The 17994-nt window shown below is 42.5% G+C and overlaps 1 protein-coding gene across 1 annotated transcript in view; it reads right to left on the bottom strand.

Annotated features, from left to right (window-relative positions):
• Positions 1–17994, bottom strand: part of E2F5 (E2F transcription factor 5) — a 95394-nt gene that overhangs the window by 44175 nt on the left and 33225 nt on the right. Inside the window, exons 2-3 of the mRNA XM_030216101.1 lie at positions 12751–12860; positions 3579–3740 (exon numbers count right to left, since the gene is read on the bottom strand). Coding sequence (XP_030071961.1) covers positions 3579–3740; positions 12751–12860 — 272 coding nt within the window. The remainder of the gene's footprint in view (positions 1–3578; positions 3741–12750; positions 12861–17994) is intronic.

Below are 17994 nucleotides of genomic sequence, written 5' to 3'. Positions count from 1 at the left end.
TTGGTATAATGCATTTATCTGAGCACTATTATAATATTAACAATAGATGATAGTATTACAAAACATTTATAAAAAAAAAAAAAAAGTTTATGATTTTTTGGTTTCTGTAAAGATTGGTAGTTATAAAATTTAATGCCAAGTGCAGAGTGATGCACTTGAGGTGCACAAATTCAAAAGAGATATACCAGATAGGAAGGGAGAGAATGGTAAACTCATCTTAGGAGAGGGACCCTGGGGTGATGGTGTCCGAGGATCTGAAGGTGAATACGCAATGTGACAAGGCAGTGGCCGTCACCAGAAGGATGCTAGGTTGTGTAGAGAGGGGTATAACCAGTAGAAGAAAGGTGCTGATGCCCCACTTAAGAGTATTGTGTTCAGTTTTGGAGGAGGTATCTTGCTAAGGATGTAAAAAGACGAAGCGGTTCAGAGAAAAGCGACAAATGATGGAATTTTTTATTTGCATGAAGTCTTTATTAACAGGATAAACATTCAACAAAAAGAAGAAGGAAAGCATCAAGCTACATAGGCCATACAACACTCGGTGCTTAATGCCTACCAATAACATTCATTTTTAACCTTCTACATATAATGCCAAAACACTTCAAAATTTTTAGAAACTTTGTTTTGATTAACAAGTCCCCCCCCCCCCCTCCAAAATATCGAATTTGCATTGCAGGACGTACGAGTTGAGACTTACTGACCTGAACACGTATACCCTGGAGGAAAGGAGAAGCAGGAGTGATATGATACAGACGTTCAAATATTTGAAAGGCATTAATCCTCAAACAAATCTTTTCCAGAGACGGGAAGACACTAACGAGATGACATGAATTGTGGTTGAATGGGGGCAGACTCAGCAATAATGTCAGGAAGTAATTTTTCATGGAGGGTGGTAGATACCTGGAATGCCCTCCCATGGGAAGTGGTGGTGATGAAAACGGTAAATTCAAAAAAGCGTGGGATAAACAAAGGAATCCTGCTTAGAAGGAATGGATCCAAAGTAGCTTAGTGGAGATCAGGAAGCAAAGCCAGAACTGTGCAGACTTCTACTGTTTGTGCTCTGATCATGGTTAGACAGATTCATCTTCAGAAGTTAGAAAACTAGGGGGCTCAGCACACAAGGTAAGGGAGCTATGCACCTGGGAGCAATTTGTGAAGTCCACTACAGTGCCCCCTAGGGTGCCCGGTTGGTGTCCTGGCATGTCAGGGGGACCAGTGCACTACGAATGCTGGCTCCCCCCATGACCAATGGCTTGGATTTGGTCGTTTTTGAGATGGGCGTCCTTGGTTTCCATTATGGCCAAAAATCGGGGACGACCATCTCTAAGGACGACCATTTCTAAGGTCAACCTAAATTTTGCGATTTGGGCGTCCCCGACCGTATTATCAAAACGAAAGATGGACGCTTATCTTGTTTCGATAATACGAGTTTCCCTGCCCCTTCACCGGGACATCCTGCGAGGACATCCTCAGGAAAACGTGGGCGCCCCTTTCGATTATGCCCCTCTATGAGAAAGATAGTGCATGAAGTTCTCTTAAAGAAACCAGTGACTCAATTCTGTGAATTTTCTTCCCAGGTAGTGCAACATGTTGGTGAAATTGAAACTAAATTAGACAAGATGGAAGAACAATTGCACTTGGTGGAGACTAAAAATGCAGGCCTTTGCAACCTGTAAGGACTTCAGGGATTAAATATAGTTTGGCTCTCCATAAGCAATTGGAGGCCATGCACAGGGCTGGTCTTAGGCAGGGGCAGTCGAACAGGGCCCCACGCCTCCAGGGGCCCTGCAGCACTCCCTCCCGCTCCCCGCCATTACCGCGATCTGACTCCTTGCCTCCCCTCCTGGCACATACCTGAAGCCACCCTGGTAGTCTAGCGAAGCCTTCGGAGCAGGAAAGATCCACACGGACAGGGAGGGCAGGATACTGTTTTTAAAAAAAAATTAAACAAAAAAAAAATCAAGGTAATATCTGTGTCATTTGGAAGGCCTGGTTAAAGGGGCAGGGAGGGGAAGATACTGTTAAAAAAAAAAAAAAATCATCAAGGTATTGTCTCATTTGGAGGGGCTGGTTAAAGGGATACCCTAGTATTATATTCATGCAGAGAATTTTTTTCTCCTAGTAAAGGGCCACTAAACAGACATGTTTCGAGAATTAGGTGCTCAACATTCAGAGTTTCTACCTACTTACTTATGGCATTTTATCCCACATTAAACACAAATTAGATTGAAACCGGGGAGCATTTAAAATTTTATTTTCCTATGCCTACATCAAAAGAAAAAAAGATGGCATGTGGGAACTTGCTCCTTTTGCTTTGTGGAATGCAGTGGTATATTATAAAATTGCACTAGCCTTTTTTTTTTTTTTTAATTACTATTTCACAGAGAAGATATTGATTAATGAGGGAAGGGTTTCCTTTGTGCAGAACTGTCCAGATTCTGTCTAAATGTGCCAACATTGTCCAGTTCAGCACACTATTAAAAGCCAAGTTCATACAAAGTTAATTATGTTCAGTGGAAAATAAATCTGTTGGCTCAGGCTGCTTGCTATATGAATATTCAATCACAGTTTCATTATTGTAACCAAGTATTACATATTAAGGGGATTTGTTTTAAGTAATTTATCCAGTCCTTACATGCACATGATTTTGCTTTCTAAACCCAAAGGTTTCCTATGATAGCATTGTGCATATTTGAATTAGTTTTTCTGTACAAGTTTTGCTTGATTTGTCTTTATCTGAAATTAAAAAAAAAAATGTTTAAAACACATCTTGTCAACAAAGGGTGGGGCTAGGTGGGATGGAGGGGCCCGCCGGACTGGTCTGCACAGGGCCCCACAATTGGTAAGACCGGCCCTGGCCATGCAGAACCAAATGAAAAGTAAAAGCTTGCGAAAATTTCCTTGTATGCCCCTACTTAGAACCAAAGATACGTTTCGGCAATATCTTAAGGAATTATTGATGTTAACTGAATTTGATTAAATTATTATTTCTTCATATTATTTGCCTAAGATAGATACTCAGGTCAACCAGAATGAGGGCACTACCAATATATTGGGTCCAGCTGCTCGTAGGAAATTCAGATGAAGTCAACGGTGCTTGCCATAGGGACAATTTTTTTTTTTAAAGTTTCCGAGTGCCTAGTAAAACTTTCTGATAAAAAATTTTATTTTCCTTGACCCTACTAAATTAGAATCTTTGTTAGATAAGGAACCGAAATGAATAAGTTAGTGTTTCCTTTCTTTTTGTCAGATGGGGGTTAGTTAGAATTGGTGTCAGAAGTGCAATGTTTGTTGCTGATTTCTTGCTTATTTTTATTTATGTTTTAGAGTTATTCTCCTTTCTCCTCATTTATGTGGACTTAATTCTCCTTCTTGCTAAGTCTGTAAAAATTTGAAAATACTTAAAATTAAAAAAGGTCTATGTACAACTTTATATATTTGAACTAAAAACAATTATGGCACTTCAATTAGTTTAACTACTGCATATTCATATATCTGAAAACTTCCAGTGAACGCATTAACAGTTTCTAAAATATAACACTGCAATCCTGCATGTATGTTTCAGGAAAAAAGGATATCTATTGTTGACAGAGTCATCCATAACATTTTTGATGCTTTGCTGAAGCCATAATTTTTGCTGATCAAGTTCTTTTTCCTTTAATTCCAGCTCTTCAATTTCTGCTTTAAGATGTCTCAGTTTTTCTATGACCTCCTTAGTATTACAGCCAGCACCTACACCTCTAAAATAAAAAAAATAAAAAAAATCATTTTGCTATTTCAAGAACTCCAAGTTCACAGATGCTGGACCCCATAGTTCCTCTTCTTGGTAATTAACACAAATAGTATAAAACCAAACCAGAGAAAAAAAAAAACCAACAAAAGCAAATACATTTGTTAATTAGTAAAACAACTGAAGTCATAATAAATTACACTGTAATTTTAGTTATTTAAATTATTCAAGCAATAAACATTCATAAAATAGCTTTATGATGCTGTGTTCTGAAGGTTTAAAGATGTCCTAGCTTATGTTCATACATTCATTTGAAACATAGGAAATGGAAACATTTTCCATCTCATTTCATATAATAATTTGCAACCCCAAACCGCCAGAAATGTTAGGTTTTTATTCATGTGTACTTTTTCCCCCCATAGTATTATTAAAATAGGTCAGATATGAGCCAGCCTTGAACCAGTGACCCTTGGATTGGACAGCACATGCCTGCCTTCCAAGAACTATTATATCTCTTGAGACTCTGGCTCTACTCAACCCATTCCTAGCTATATCCTGTACTTCTGGTAATCTTAGTTTGTTGTTTCCTGAATGGCCCAGCAATCACCAGCCCAAGGCAGGTTTGGGTAATTCTGCCCCACACACGGGCTTGCTCCCTGCCGTTTCAGTTTTGTTTTCTTGTCCAGACCTGCGTTTGGTTCAGGCTTTAGCCTTACTTGCCAATGCCTCAGGTTTCCCAGCCTCCTGCTGAGCTCCTTGCTTTCAGTAATCCTTGTTTTCCCTTGTGTTAGATGCATTCAGTAGTATTTGGGAGATTTCTTGGGGTTCTTGTTTAGAACTGCTGAGAACCAGAAAGACCAAAAAAAAAAGTGCCTTCCTTCCTGGAGTCAATGATGGGACTCTAGCTGCTAGGAGTGTGTTTGAGAAGTCTGTACAGCAGTATCTAAAAAAAAAAAAATTGGACACACAACATCCAGGAAAAAAAAAAAAAAAATCGCAAAAATATATACTATAAAGACCTTATGAAATCTGATCTGAAAATTTAAATCAAAAACAGAAAAAAAAAGACAAAATTAGAAAACAGTGGAAAAAGATCACAGTTCAAACGGAGCTTTTCACATACACAGCCAAAACAGACTTTAAATAATTCACAATAATCATCGACCAAAAATCTCCACGAGAGATTGCGGGAGAGTGCTAACCTCTAAATACATCACATCTAGCAAAGCTCTGACACGGTTCTGCATAGGCGACTAATAAACTGAGTGCCTTTGGTACAGGCTGTAAAATGACTGACTGGGTTTAGAACTGGTTGAGTGAAAGGCGTCTGAGGGTAGTGGTAAATAAAGCTCATTCTGAGGAAAAAATGTTACCAGTGATGTGCCACAAGGTTCAGTTCTTGGACCGATTCTTTTTAATAATATTGCTGAAGGTCTGTCTGGTAAGGTTTGCTGTTCTGCGGATAATACCAACATCTGAAATAGGGTAGACACCCCTGATGGTGTGGATAACATGAGGAAGGACTTAGCGAGGCTAGAGAAATGGTCTGGAATTTGGCAACTTAGATTTAATACTTAAAAGGGAATGGTACAGTTTAGCGGGTGAACAACTTTTGTGCACAAAAGAGGAGTGGAACTTGGATGTAATCGTATGTGATTATCTTAAGGTGGCCAAACATGTAGAAAAGGTGACTGAAAATTGACTGCAAAAGCTAGGATGCTTCAGTGCATAGGGATGGGAAAGGCAAGTAGGAAAAAGGTGGTGATGCCCCTGTATAAAAAAAAAAATTAAAAAAAACTCTGGGGAGACCTCATTTAGAAGAACTGTGTACAATTCTGGAGACCACACCTTCAAAAAGATAATTGGATAGAGTAGGTCCAAAGGATGGCTACAAAAATGGTCAGTGATCTTTGTCAAAGCATATGAGAACAGACTTAAAGATCTCAAAATGTATACTTTGAAAGAGAGGAGGTGCGATACATTTAAATACCTATGTGGCATAAATACACAGGAGGTCAGTCTCTTTCAATTGAAAGGAAGCTCTGGAATGAGGGGACATAAGATGAAGGTGAAAGGGGACAGACTCAGAAGTAACCTGAGGAAGTACTACTTCATGGAAAGGGTGGAGAATTCGTGGAACAGTCTCCAGTGGAAGTGGGTGGAGACCAACAGTACACGATTTCAAGAAAGCTTGGGACAAGTACATAAGATCTCTAAGGGAATGATAGGGAGAAGAGATGGCATGGACGAACAGACTGGATAGGCCATATGGTCTTTATTTGCCTAGATTTTTCTATGTTTCTACATACAACTCATAAAAATCAGTCAAAATCCAGATTAACCATTGTGTTCTTACAAAATTCAAAAAGCTATATTCTGAAACACATCACTGATCCCAAACTCTGTTCAATTTTCATAGGTTTAAATACTTTATATGCTCATATGTAAATACACCTCTCTTTGTAGAAGCCAATACTTTTGAAGAGGCAGAACGATGGTCCTCAAGCTCCGACAAGGGTTCTCTGTTTCACTAAAGCAACTGCTTCAGGAGGCAAGATGGCTACCAGTAAGGATGTTGCCAACTGAGCACCATCTGGTTTCTTTTTTCTTAGCTCTCTGGGGCTTTTACCTTCAATTTCCTGTGCCAAAGCGCCTTCCAACTCACTCATTTCCCCCTTCATCAGACAGAGATTTCTCAGTTTTTATGCCAGAATGTCACTTTGGGCCAATCCGCTATGCAGGGTGTGATGGAAGAGCCTTGCATTGAAGAACGACACTACGGTCAGCCCAGCTGTTCCTCCTGCTCCTCGATTAATGGCAATATCTGAGATGCTGCAAGCAGTGGGATTGGTACCACTGCATGTAGCTTCACTTAAGATGACAGAGGTTGCCCTCTACTTCAGGGATTTTACCATCAGGTAACCAAGCAGAGGGCCCTGGCTACACCAAGAGGACTGGTGGATGATTTTGGGAAAGGACTGGCTATTCCTTCCCTGGTTAAACCATCGGCAGTCTTTAGACCATTTGGACTGCATCAGACTCTATTCATAAGGTATGTGCCACTGTGTTACCAACTGTAGGTGTCAATGCAGTCAGGATCCAAACTGAGAATACTGTGAAAGACCAGGATGAGAAGATCAAGGAGATTACAGGCCAAGTTCAACAGATTAAACAATCTCAAGGTACTTTAGTACAAGATTGTATTTTATACCAGTGGAAATTGGAGAACTTTAAAAATAACAATTAACTTTGCGCCTGTTGAATTTTCCTCAGCTTTTGACCAACACCTAAGGAAGTTTTTGGTTTTTTTTAAATAAATATCTGTAGGAGGTGTTTAAATATTCTCCAGAGGGTTTACCTCCACTGCACAGAATTATATACCTATTTCTAAAAAGCAGTCAATCCCGGTTAGAGAATCATCTATGGTGGATGTACCATGAGATAGGTGCATATTGGAGAAATCACAAGAGGAGGTTGTGGTGAAACTAACCTTGTTAGTGACTTTTGTTTTCAACCAGGATAAGGAAGCCTTATTGCGACTTTATTTTAAATACTAAAGATTTGAACTTTCTTGGTAAAAAAGTTTTGATTTTTCCTAATGTAGCAAGGTCTACTCAATCTAGACATAGGCAATTCCTTTCCCTTCGTCAACAAGTTATCAATATAAGGGCACAGTGTCAACTAAGATATCCTTGCAAATGTGTCATTTAACTTGAGTATTATTAAATGTAAGCTACATTGAACCAAAATTAATTTTTAGATAAATGTGGGATATAAGTAAATAAAATCATAAATACATATTTTAGGATGCTTCCCAATTGCAGTTTTTCATGGAAGAAAAGGGTTCTGCTGTTAATGAGAGCCACCTCCATAATTCTGTGCCGTTATTAATTTTGACATTTAAATATGGCTGGGTTTTTTTTTTAAACTCTTTAATCCACTTTCCTCTGGACTTTGGCAATTTTGCCTCCTCCAATAGCGAACTTTATAGCTTTAAATTTTCCTTAGATATTTGTTTTTTTCCTGTATTGATATCCTTAATTCAATTTATTTTGGATGTCACATTGAAATGTAAATTTAAAAAAAGAAAGAGTTGCTTCAGGGAATGACGCTGAACACATAAGCGCAACTCAAAAGCCCCTCAAAAGTGTTGATGGCTTCCACAAAGATAAGTGTATTTACATATGAGCATATAAAGTATTTAAGCCTAGGAAAATTGAACAGAGGGATGGCAGAGTCTGGGATCAGAAATGTGCATCATATAATAACTTTTTGAATTTTGTAAGAACATTATGGTTGATCTGGATTTTGACTGATTTTTCAGTTATATGTGGTGGAGTTTTTTGGCTAATGATTATTATGAGATATTTAAGGTCAGTTTTGCTAGGTATATTAAGAGCTCCTTTTTGACCAAGGTCTTTTTCTTCACTTTATTTTTCTGTTTTTGATTGGGAAAAAAACAAAACAAAACATTAAATTCAGATTTCATAGGGTTTTTGTAATAGATAATTTGGGGATTTTCTGGATTACAGTAGTACCAAGGGGAAGCCCACAGATTTCATCTCCAAAAGAATGCTGAAGGTAGTAATGAACAAATCCTTAATGTGTGTAGTACGTTTCCTACAAGTAACTGCTTTGAGGATGTTGAAGTTTTGCATTTTTGTTTACTACGGGCTCTGTTTACTAAGCTGAGCTGTCGGCACGCTAAACATTAGTGTGCGCTGATAGACACACCCACAGGAATATAATGGGTGTTGCTAACAGAGCATGCTCATTTTTAGAGTGCACTAAAATGTTTGCATGCCTACAGCACAGCTTAGTAAACAGGGGCCTAAATTGATTTTACCAGGATTGTGTGCACTGTATTCTGCTCAGAAGGAATGGATCCTAAGGAGCTTAGACGAGATTGGGTAGCAAAGCCGGTGGCGGGAGACGGAGATGGTGCTGGGCAGACTTATACGGTCTGTGCCAGAGCCGATGGTGGGAGGCGGGACTGGTGGTTTGGAGGCGGGGATAGTGCTGGGCAGACTTATACGGTCTGTGCCAGAACCGGTGGTGGGAGGTGGGGCTGGTGGTTGGGAGGTGGGGATAGTGCTGGGTAGACTTATACGGTCTGTGCCCGGAAAAGGACAGGTACAAATCAAGGTAAGGTATACACAAAAAGTAGCACATGTGAGTTTATCTTGTTGGGCAGACTGGATGGACCGCGCAGGTCTTTTTCTGCCGTCATCTACTATGTTACTATGTCAAATAATTAATTTTTATCAAGTACCACAGCAAAAAGATTCTGCAACTTAAGAGGTGTGGCGGGGCATTCTCAATATGAAGTCTTAAGTCCAACTTTGGACATTTTGCTAAAAACGTCCAAAATTCAAGTGAGGAATATACCCATTTTCAAAACAGAAAAACTATCTTTTTCTTTTTTTTCAAAAATGGCTATTTGGTAGATGTTTTTGTGCTCTGTGCATTTATTTATTTGGTCCATCGAAAAAAAAAAGAAAAAGTCCAAGTGAAAAACGCACAAAATCAAGCCATTGGGATATAGGAGTCAGCATTCTTAGTAGACTGGCCACACAGACATCCCAGGAGAGCAATGGGGTACTGCAGTGGACTTAAAAAAAAAATGGCACCAGGGCACACATCTCACCGTTGCTCCCTTGCCTGCTCAGCCTCCTGAAACCCACCCAAAACCCACTACAATAGCCCTTATGGGTGAAGGAGCACCTATATGTGGTTACAGTAGGTTTCTGGTGAGTTTTGGAGGGCTCACAGTTTCTATCACATGTAATAGGCAGGAGGAGGTATGGGCCTGGGTCCACCTATCTGAAGGCACTGTACTCACCACTAGACTACTCCAGGGACCTGCATGCTGCTCTAATGGCCAAAGTATAACATCTGAGGCTGGCACACAGGCTGGTAAGTAATGTTTTTAATCTCATTTTTTTTTTTTTGTTTTGGAAGGGGGGGGGGGGGGGGGGGGGGGAAGTAATCCCCGATTCCCTCCAGTGGTCATCTGGTCATTTAGGGCAATTTTTTGAGGCTTATTTTTGTATCCAAATGCAGATTTATGCCACTTTTTGGACTTTTTCTCTTTTGAAAATGAGCCACATAGGGAGCTATTTCACAAGCCTGGGCCATCTACCACAATTTTCACCACTGCTACCTGCCTCACCAATTCCCCATCACATGTTACGCAGAATTAGTTGGCCATAGAACATATCTGATGCTCCCCACAGATGCTACAGCACCTGCCATGCTCCATCATGGTCAGGCCTCATGCCTGCAAGCTGTGATAAGCCTTACTGCACTTCACCTGGCCTGCCTGAGTCTATCCATGCACACCTCCTTGAGCCACTGCTGACCAGCCAGTTATTAAAGAGATCTTGAACCCACAGGCTCAAGCTCCTGCTGGCAGACCTGTTCATTTTTTTTCACACCCATGGAGCCCCACTATGGGGAAGGCGCACAGACCAACAGAGCCTGACTGCGGACAACAAAGGAGAAGCAACAGAGACCACACAGACAGGGAGAAAAAGGCAAGTTCCCTTAACTTACCGCCCCCCTCCCCTTGACAGGGATCCTATGGGACCCTCACTTCTTCATTCCGAGCCCAGCAAGGGAGACCTATAGGCCAACCCTGGCACAGAGCAACGTCCTACACAAACTCATCAGGTGAAGGTCCATGGTCTGACCCCAAGAGTGAAAACTGCAGAGTTGGCCAACCTGGGACCCCAGCCCAAGGAACTGGACCTCTCAGAGTAACACCGATCCTTATATTAGTAATCTCACTGAAAATCAGTGTTCTTTGCCTCCTCCTGCTGGTTGTATCCTTTTTGAAAGAAAACAAATGCCTATTTTCTTTCTGTGGGTGGACAGCTAGAGAGAAGAAGGAGGAAGGCCTGTTGGGGGATGGCTAGAGAGAAAAAGGAGGGCCTGTTGGGGGATAGCTAGAGAGGAGGAGGGAGCTGTGGGTGGATGACGAAAAAAGGAGGGGGTGGCTAGAGAGAAGGAAGAGGGAGCTACGGGTGGATGGCTCAAGAGAAGGAGGGGGGCCTGTTGAAGTGGGTGGCTAGAGAGAAGGAGGGCCTGTCCTTTTTGAAACAGAGCTGAGATTACGATGTAATTTTTGCTGCTAGCTGGGGGGGGAAGGGGAGGGGTGGCAGCAATTGATCTCACAGAATCATTGTGAAAAAACGCAAAAACTTTTTTTTTCCTTTCGAGCTGCCAAGGGGGCAAAACAACTCCATAGAAAAGCATTTAATCTGCCATTCCACTTTTTTCATTTACAATAAAAGCGTTGAAAAGAAAAAAAGTTGGCTTGTCTGTAACTTTTAAGTTCCTCTGTTTTACGACAGAGCTGTGATTCTCTCTGTAAGTTTTGCTGCTAGCTAGGAGGGGGGAGGCACAAACAGAAAGCAGTGGCGCTCTGCCTTACAAAGTGGCTAAAGAAAACCAGCTCAGCTCTTACAAAAGCAATCCCCCCCCCTCTGGCATTTTTCTGTCTCATTTCAGCCATTTAGGGCACGATCTCTCTTGAAAACAGGAGAGGGGCCAGTTCTTCCATCCTTTTGAAAGAAAACAAAATGCCCGTTTTCTTTCCAGTGAGAAAAAAGTGAAGAAACAGCTTCAAAAAGTAAACAAGTATCCTTTTGAAAGAAAACATTGATAAGAAAAAGAAGACAAAAATGTCTTTTCTTTCTGTGAGAAAAAAAAAATGTCAAGGTGCACATGCGTGACTAAATTCCATAGAGGCTGTAGGGGGCAGTGTTGGGGGTTTTTGACTTCACTTCCTGTCACATAACCCACTTAAGATGGCGGCTAGTAGTGGAAACAGGAAGTGAAGTGATGCATACAGTGGTGGCTGCCATCTTCAAAAAGGGGCATGGCTATGACATCATTTCCTTGAGACATCACCAAAAAGGATGGGGTTTAGGTCGAGTCTATGCAAAAAGGGGGAAGGTTTTAGGGGCAGGCTATGCAAAAGATGGGGCTTCGGCTAGGTCAAGTCATATTAGGTGACATCATCCAAGGGGCAGGGTGGGGGAGTGGGTGTGGCTTGGGCATGTCCTCATTTCTGATCGGCTGGGACCCAAATGTGGGCATGGCACCTGTCAAATTTGACAAACGATATGGAGGGACCTTACTCACCTAGATCCCTTTCCTGATCGGTGACTTCTAAAATGGAACCTTGCATCACGTAGCTATAGTTCAGGTTCCTCTTTCCCACATGCATCACTTTCCACTTGCTCACATTAAATGTTAGCTGCCATTTGGATGCGCAGTCTCCAAATCTTATAAGATCCTCTCGTAATTTTTCACAATCCTCTTGCAATTTAACAACTTTGAATAACTTTGTATCATCAGCAAATTTAATTACCTCACTAGTTACTCCCATCTCTAGATCATTTATAAATGTTAAAAAGCAGTACGGTTTTGTTTTCACTGCAGATTACTCCTGACAAGACGTTTAAACCATGACAAACAAGTGACAATAAATACGACGTAAGTAGGATGTAGTAGTAGGTCCATCTTCTAATCTGTATGCCTGCAGGATTAAAAATGTAAGAATCAAATGGCTTTGAAAACACTAGACAAGGTATTAAAAAAAAATGAGGCCATGAAAGCATTAGTACTGGGTGTTAATACACTGGAAAGAAATGTAAATATCATAAACAGAGACGCGATCACAACTTACATAAGACAAGTAACGTCTGTTGAAAATATTCATTTTAAGCCAGACACTAGGTGTTAAAAGCAGTAACAAGAATTTCCTCTTCTTAAAGTAGTGAATTTGACAGATTCCTTCATCTGGTTGTCTGCAATGTGATGCAACTAGGCCATTAGGTTGATAAATACACACACACACATATTTAAGATTAAAAAAGAAAAAAATCAAAACCATTATAATAAGTGCCCAGACAACCACATCTTTATTATTGCCAGCCTATCCTAAAATGGTAAGGGGGGAGGGGGGAATGGAAGGAAGCTAAACATGTTCTTATGAAATTTAATAAGCTTACTTCCACTGGACACTGTTTTTTGACTTTTTTTCAATTAATTCAATTCCTTCCAAAACATTGGTGATGTCATAAATCCTCCTTTTTTGTCTCACTGCAAGAGTATCAGCAGCCTGAAAAATATAAAAATATATGGTAATTCAAATATAAAATTCTTAAAAATCATTGTTAAAAGCCTTTGATGATCCAAAAATGGAATATTCAGATACTATTATTACTTCCATCTCATTGTAGAGTGGGAGCACAGGAATACAACTTAACGGTTTAATCTGGACTATTTTATACACAAGCAGTCATCAGGGCCTCAAAGTAAAATTATATCTTACCTGATCATTTTCTTTCCTTTAGTGGCAGCAGATGAATCCAGCAACTGGTGGGTTGTATCTGTCTACCAGCAGGTGCAGATAGAGATAATCAAACTGAAGGCAGCAATACCAGACAGTCAAGCCCCTCCCATCAGTTAGTATATGCCTCATCCGAAAGCAGTAGAAAGGGAAAACAAGAAATGTAAACCTCTCACAACCGAAAGGTGCAACTCAGCAACTGCAAACAGAACCAAAGTCGCTAACCGTAAGAACATAGTCAGGAAGAACTAAATCGTTCCAGAACTCCTTTTCTTGGAGTTTTCTGTCTTTGTATTGTTGTTTCCTTAATTTCTTTATCATCTGCACCTGAAAAAGAGCAAAAGGCAACCAAAGGTCCCCAAATGGAAAAGGAATCTCTAGGGAGTCGGAATGTGCGGTGGCCCATAGGGAGGGATCCTGGATTCATCTGCTGCGACTAAACGAAAGAAAATCATCATCAGGTAAGACATAATTTTACCTTCCTTAGTGCCTGCAACTCTACTTAGGGTGGGAAGCCGCCGCCGCCACCAGGACAAAACCGCTAATCCAAAACGCGAATCTGCCCACGCAAGCACATCTACTCGGTAATGCTTTTGAAAAAGTATGTCGGGACACCAAGGTAGCTGCCCAACAAATCTGCAACAGGAGAACCGATGTTTCTGCCCAAGAGGTCTCCTGAGCCCTCGTGGAGAACGCAGAGCAGCCGGCAGAGCCCGACCGTGCAAAATCTATGCCGAAACAATGGCTTCCTTAAGCCAGCGAGCAATAGTCGCCTTAGAAGCAGCATCGCCCCTTCAAGCCCCCGAGAGCAGCACAAAAAGATAATCTGAACACCAAGTCATTCGACATCTGCAAATAGCAGAGAACAGCTCTCCAAACATCCAATAAGCAAAGGGTCGCTGGATAATCCTCCTGTCGACATGAAGGCAGAAAAAGTGGCTGATTGAAAGGCAGAAATAACCTTTGGCAAAAAGGATGGGACAGTATGAAGTGTGATGCCCACTTCCGAAAACTGAAGAAATAGGTCCTGACATGACAAAGCCTGAATCTGGGAGACCCGATGAGTGAAGCAATGGCCACCAGAAACACTGTTTTCAGCATTAGATCTCTCTCAGATGGCCTGTGTAATGGCTCGAACTATGCCCGCTTTATAACCTGAAGCACCAGGTTCAGACACCAAGCAGGACATGGGCGACGAAGTGGAAGACGAAGATGACGAGTCTCCCCCCCGCAGAAACCAAATCACATCTGGATGCGCCACCAGTGGAGCACTAGCCATGCGTCCTCTGTAACACACGAGGGCAGCCACCTGAACCCGGAGAGAATTATAGGCCTTCTGCAGCCCACCTTGCAAGAAGGCCAACATCTGAGAAACCAATGCTGTAAAGCGAGACCCCTAGTGCATAGCACACAGCTCTGCAAAGATCCGCCACACCCGAGCATAAGCCGTCATGGTGGAATGCTTTCTAGCCTGAAGTAACGTAGCTCTCACAGCGTCCAAATATCCCTTTTTTCTCAATCTGGACCACTCAAGAGCCAAGTCATAAGACCAAAGTGGAGGAATCTTCCATCTGGACCGGACCCTGATGCAGAAAATCCGGGGTCATCGGAAGATGCAAAGGTGGATCCTCCAGAAGACGAACCAGATCTGAATACTATGGCCCACAGGGCCAATCCAGAGCCACCAGCACGACTGGACCCCTGTGATGCGCACTCCTGTGCAAGACTCACCCTTATTAAGGGCCACAGAGGAAAGACATACAGGAGCTCCGACTCCGGCCACAGCTAAAGCAGAGCGTCTACGCCTGCAGACCCCAATTTTTTTTCTTCTGCTGAAGAATTTGAGCACTTTGGCGTTCTCTTGGGTAGCCATCAGATCGATCTCCAGTATCTCCGAATGCAGACAAATCAGAAGAACGCCTCTGCGGACAACTCCCATTCCGCGGAGTCCAACTGAGAAAATCTGCCTGGATGCTGCGCTGCCCCAGAATGTGCGCCAACAGACACAGCACACACACCAGAAGACGGAGTTCTTCAGCTGCCAGAGGCAAAACCTGTGTGCCTCCCTGCCAATTGATATAGGCAACCACTGTTGTGTTTTCTGAAAGAACACAGACAGCTTTGCCCTCCAATAGGCACTGCAAAGCATTCACTACTGCTCTCAGCTCCAGTCAATTGATGGACCACACCGCTTCCAATGCAGTCCAGCACCCCTCTACGTACCAGAGGAGACAATGGGTTCCCCAACCCGAGAGACTGGCATCTGTCACTACTACAACCCACTGTGCAAGTTGGAGTCACAAAGCCACCAAGCCATGCTGTGCCTTGCTCAGGCCAACCATGGAAAGTGGCACAGATACTCCTCGAACATTGGCAGCCACCAACTCAGGAGGGAGTGCTGTAAGGGACGAATATGCACACTTGCCCACCATACCACCTCGAGCATGGCCACCATCGAGCCCAAAATTTGAAAATAATCCCAGACTCGAGAGCTGAACAACTGCAACAGGCTGCACACTTGCGAGAACAGCTTAAGCCTTCTGACAGGAACACTCCCAGATATTCCAAGGACTGAGTTGGCACCAGGTGACTCTTGGTAAAATGGATCACCCAACCCAGAGATTGCAAAAGCACAAGGACCCTATCGGTGGCCAACTGATTCTCCTGCTCAGACACCGCTCAGATTAACCAGTTGTCGAGACAGGGATGGGATGGAAGGCAGAAACCACTATATGCAAAAAAGACAGGACTGTGCGCCCCCGTCACAAGTAGAAATCCAGAGGATCTCAAATGGATGAAGTTGGGTGTTCTGAGAACCTGCCTGGACTGGATTGTTAAAGAAAACTAGACTGCCCCGGACGATAGTCCTGGTGTCGTAAAGATAAGGGGGAGCCTGACCCGACCGAAAAGAACTTGTAGACATGTCCTCAGGAAGACACTGAGTCTATTAGTCACCCAGATCCTCCACCAACTTCATGGAGTCCTCAAATAATAGCTTGCCCTGATAAGGGAGCTGAACCTGCTGCTGTTAGAAGATGAATTCACCGCCCAGCAGCGCAACCACATCAAACGACAGGATGTGACTGCCAAAAACATCTGCTTATTTGATGCCCGAAAAAAATCATAGAAGAAAATTGGCAACTAAGTCGGCCTCGACTTAAGTCGACCTGGCAAGTGAGGAGGCGGTCGACTGTCTGCCTTCTGGAAGAGATCTGAAATCTGTTGCCACCAGCTATGGCACACCCTAGCAGCCTACAAGCTGCAGATTGCCACCTCCAGGGAGAGAGAACTTCTGAAATATCAGCGGAAAGATGTGTTGAAATCACCCATTGAGACTAAGTTGGCTTGAAGGGAACCATAGAGATGGGGACCAAAGCAGAGAAGGAACCCCCGAAGTGGTCTGCTACGGAATCAGGCCCATAGGGGAATGTCCAAGAAAGAGAACCTTGTGCCCATAACTTGAATATATTCCCATATCCTGGACCTGGTAGGGAAAGTAAAACCTGACTTGTGTTGGCACATTGCTAAGGAGCAAAAGGAAGAAAGGACTTCCCAAGCCTATATGGAACAGCACTCCCCGATAAGCCAAGATTTGTGCTGGAAACAACTGACTCTTGGTGACACTGATTACCAATCCTAAGGACTGAAAACGAGTAGTTATCTTGTATGAAATTTGCAGAGTCTCTTGATAGAGTCGCAAATCAGCCAGTCACAAGGTATGGATGAACCTGCAATCCATCCTCATGAAGGAAAGCTGCCACTACCACCATGACCTTGCAAAAATGTCTTTGGTAACATGGTCATAAATCGCTAAGATCCCTCTGCAGCAAGGAGCACTGGGAATATGAAAGTACGTTTCCTTGAGGTCCAGGGAGGCTAGAAACTCTCCCCACCAGACAGAACTATTACACACTGCAAGGTTACCATTGTGAAAAGTTGAATCGTAAACACCCTAGACTCTTATGACGCCCAAACTCAGCTGGAAGGAATCTCCCTGGTTGGAGCTCCAAAGCAAAGGAAACAACTTCCCATTGCCCAATAGATAGAGAGCATACTGAAGTTAAGGTGACTGCACATGACCACATATAGTAAACATCTGAAGTTCTCTATCTCCACCTGCTGGTAGAGGGACATAACCCACAAGTCTCTAGATTGATCTGTGGGACGCTATGGAAGCAACTTTGCCTCATCCCCTGTGCCCTGCTGTTCAAGAGCAAAAGGATCAGACCTAATCTAAACCCTGATTGGTATGGGCTAAGGGCCTTTGCTGCCTCTACATAATCTACTAGTTGGGGCAGTACCAGCTTCTCCGCATGTTTTGCTAAACAGCAAAAATTCAAAATAGGCCTGTAATTAACTACCTCCCTTGAATCCTTGGTAGTGTCCTTCAGGACTGGACAGACAGCCGACCACTTCCAACCTGAAGGCACAACACCCTCCTCTAAACTCCCACCAGTTATGGAATACATTAAAGGCAGAAGCCCATGAGAATCTTTCCTCAATAATAACAAAGGAACAATATCCGAACCCACCCTTAACTTATAGACCAAATAAGCAAACTTAATAGTGCTATTCATCAGATTAACTTACTTACTACCCCTGCTCTACTGGAAAGGCTGAAAGACTGACACAGTCATTGTTACCGAAACACAGCTGTGCTGAGTCCTCACAACCAGCGGAACCAAACTTACCAATAAAAACTTGTTTGATTTTTAAACAACTGGATTCTTTGTGCTTCACTGCTTGCTTTTTCGGTGTTGCACACCTGTGAGGCTTATACCTTTTTTTGTCCTCCATAGAAGGTAGAAACATGATCTGAATTACAAAAAGGATTTAGTGACCTCCAGGTAATGGATGACTGCCCTGTCAAAATTAAGTTTAGGCAGAGTGATACCTTATCCTC

The sequence above is a fragment of the Microcaecilia unicolor genome, chromosome 1 (assembly GCF_901765095.1).
Source record: "Microcaecilia unicolor chromosome 1, aMicUni1.1, whole genome shotgun sequence".
NCBI classification, from domain to species: domain Eukaryota; kingdom Metazoa; phylum Chordata; class Amphibia; order Gymnophiona; family Siphonopidae; genus Microcaecilia; species Microcaecilia unicolor.
Note: the sequence above shows the minus strand (reverse complement) of the source record. Positions and strands in the feature narration are given on the sequence as shown.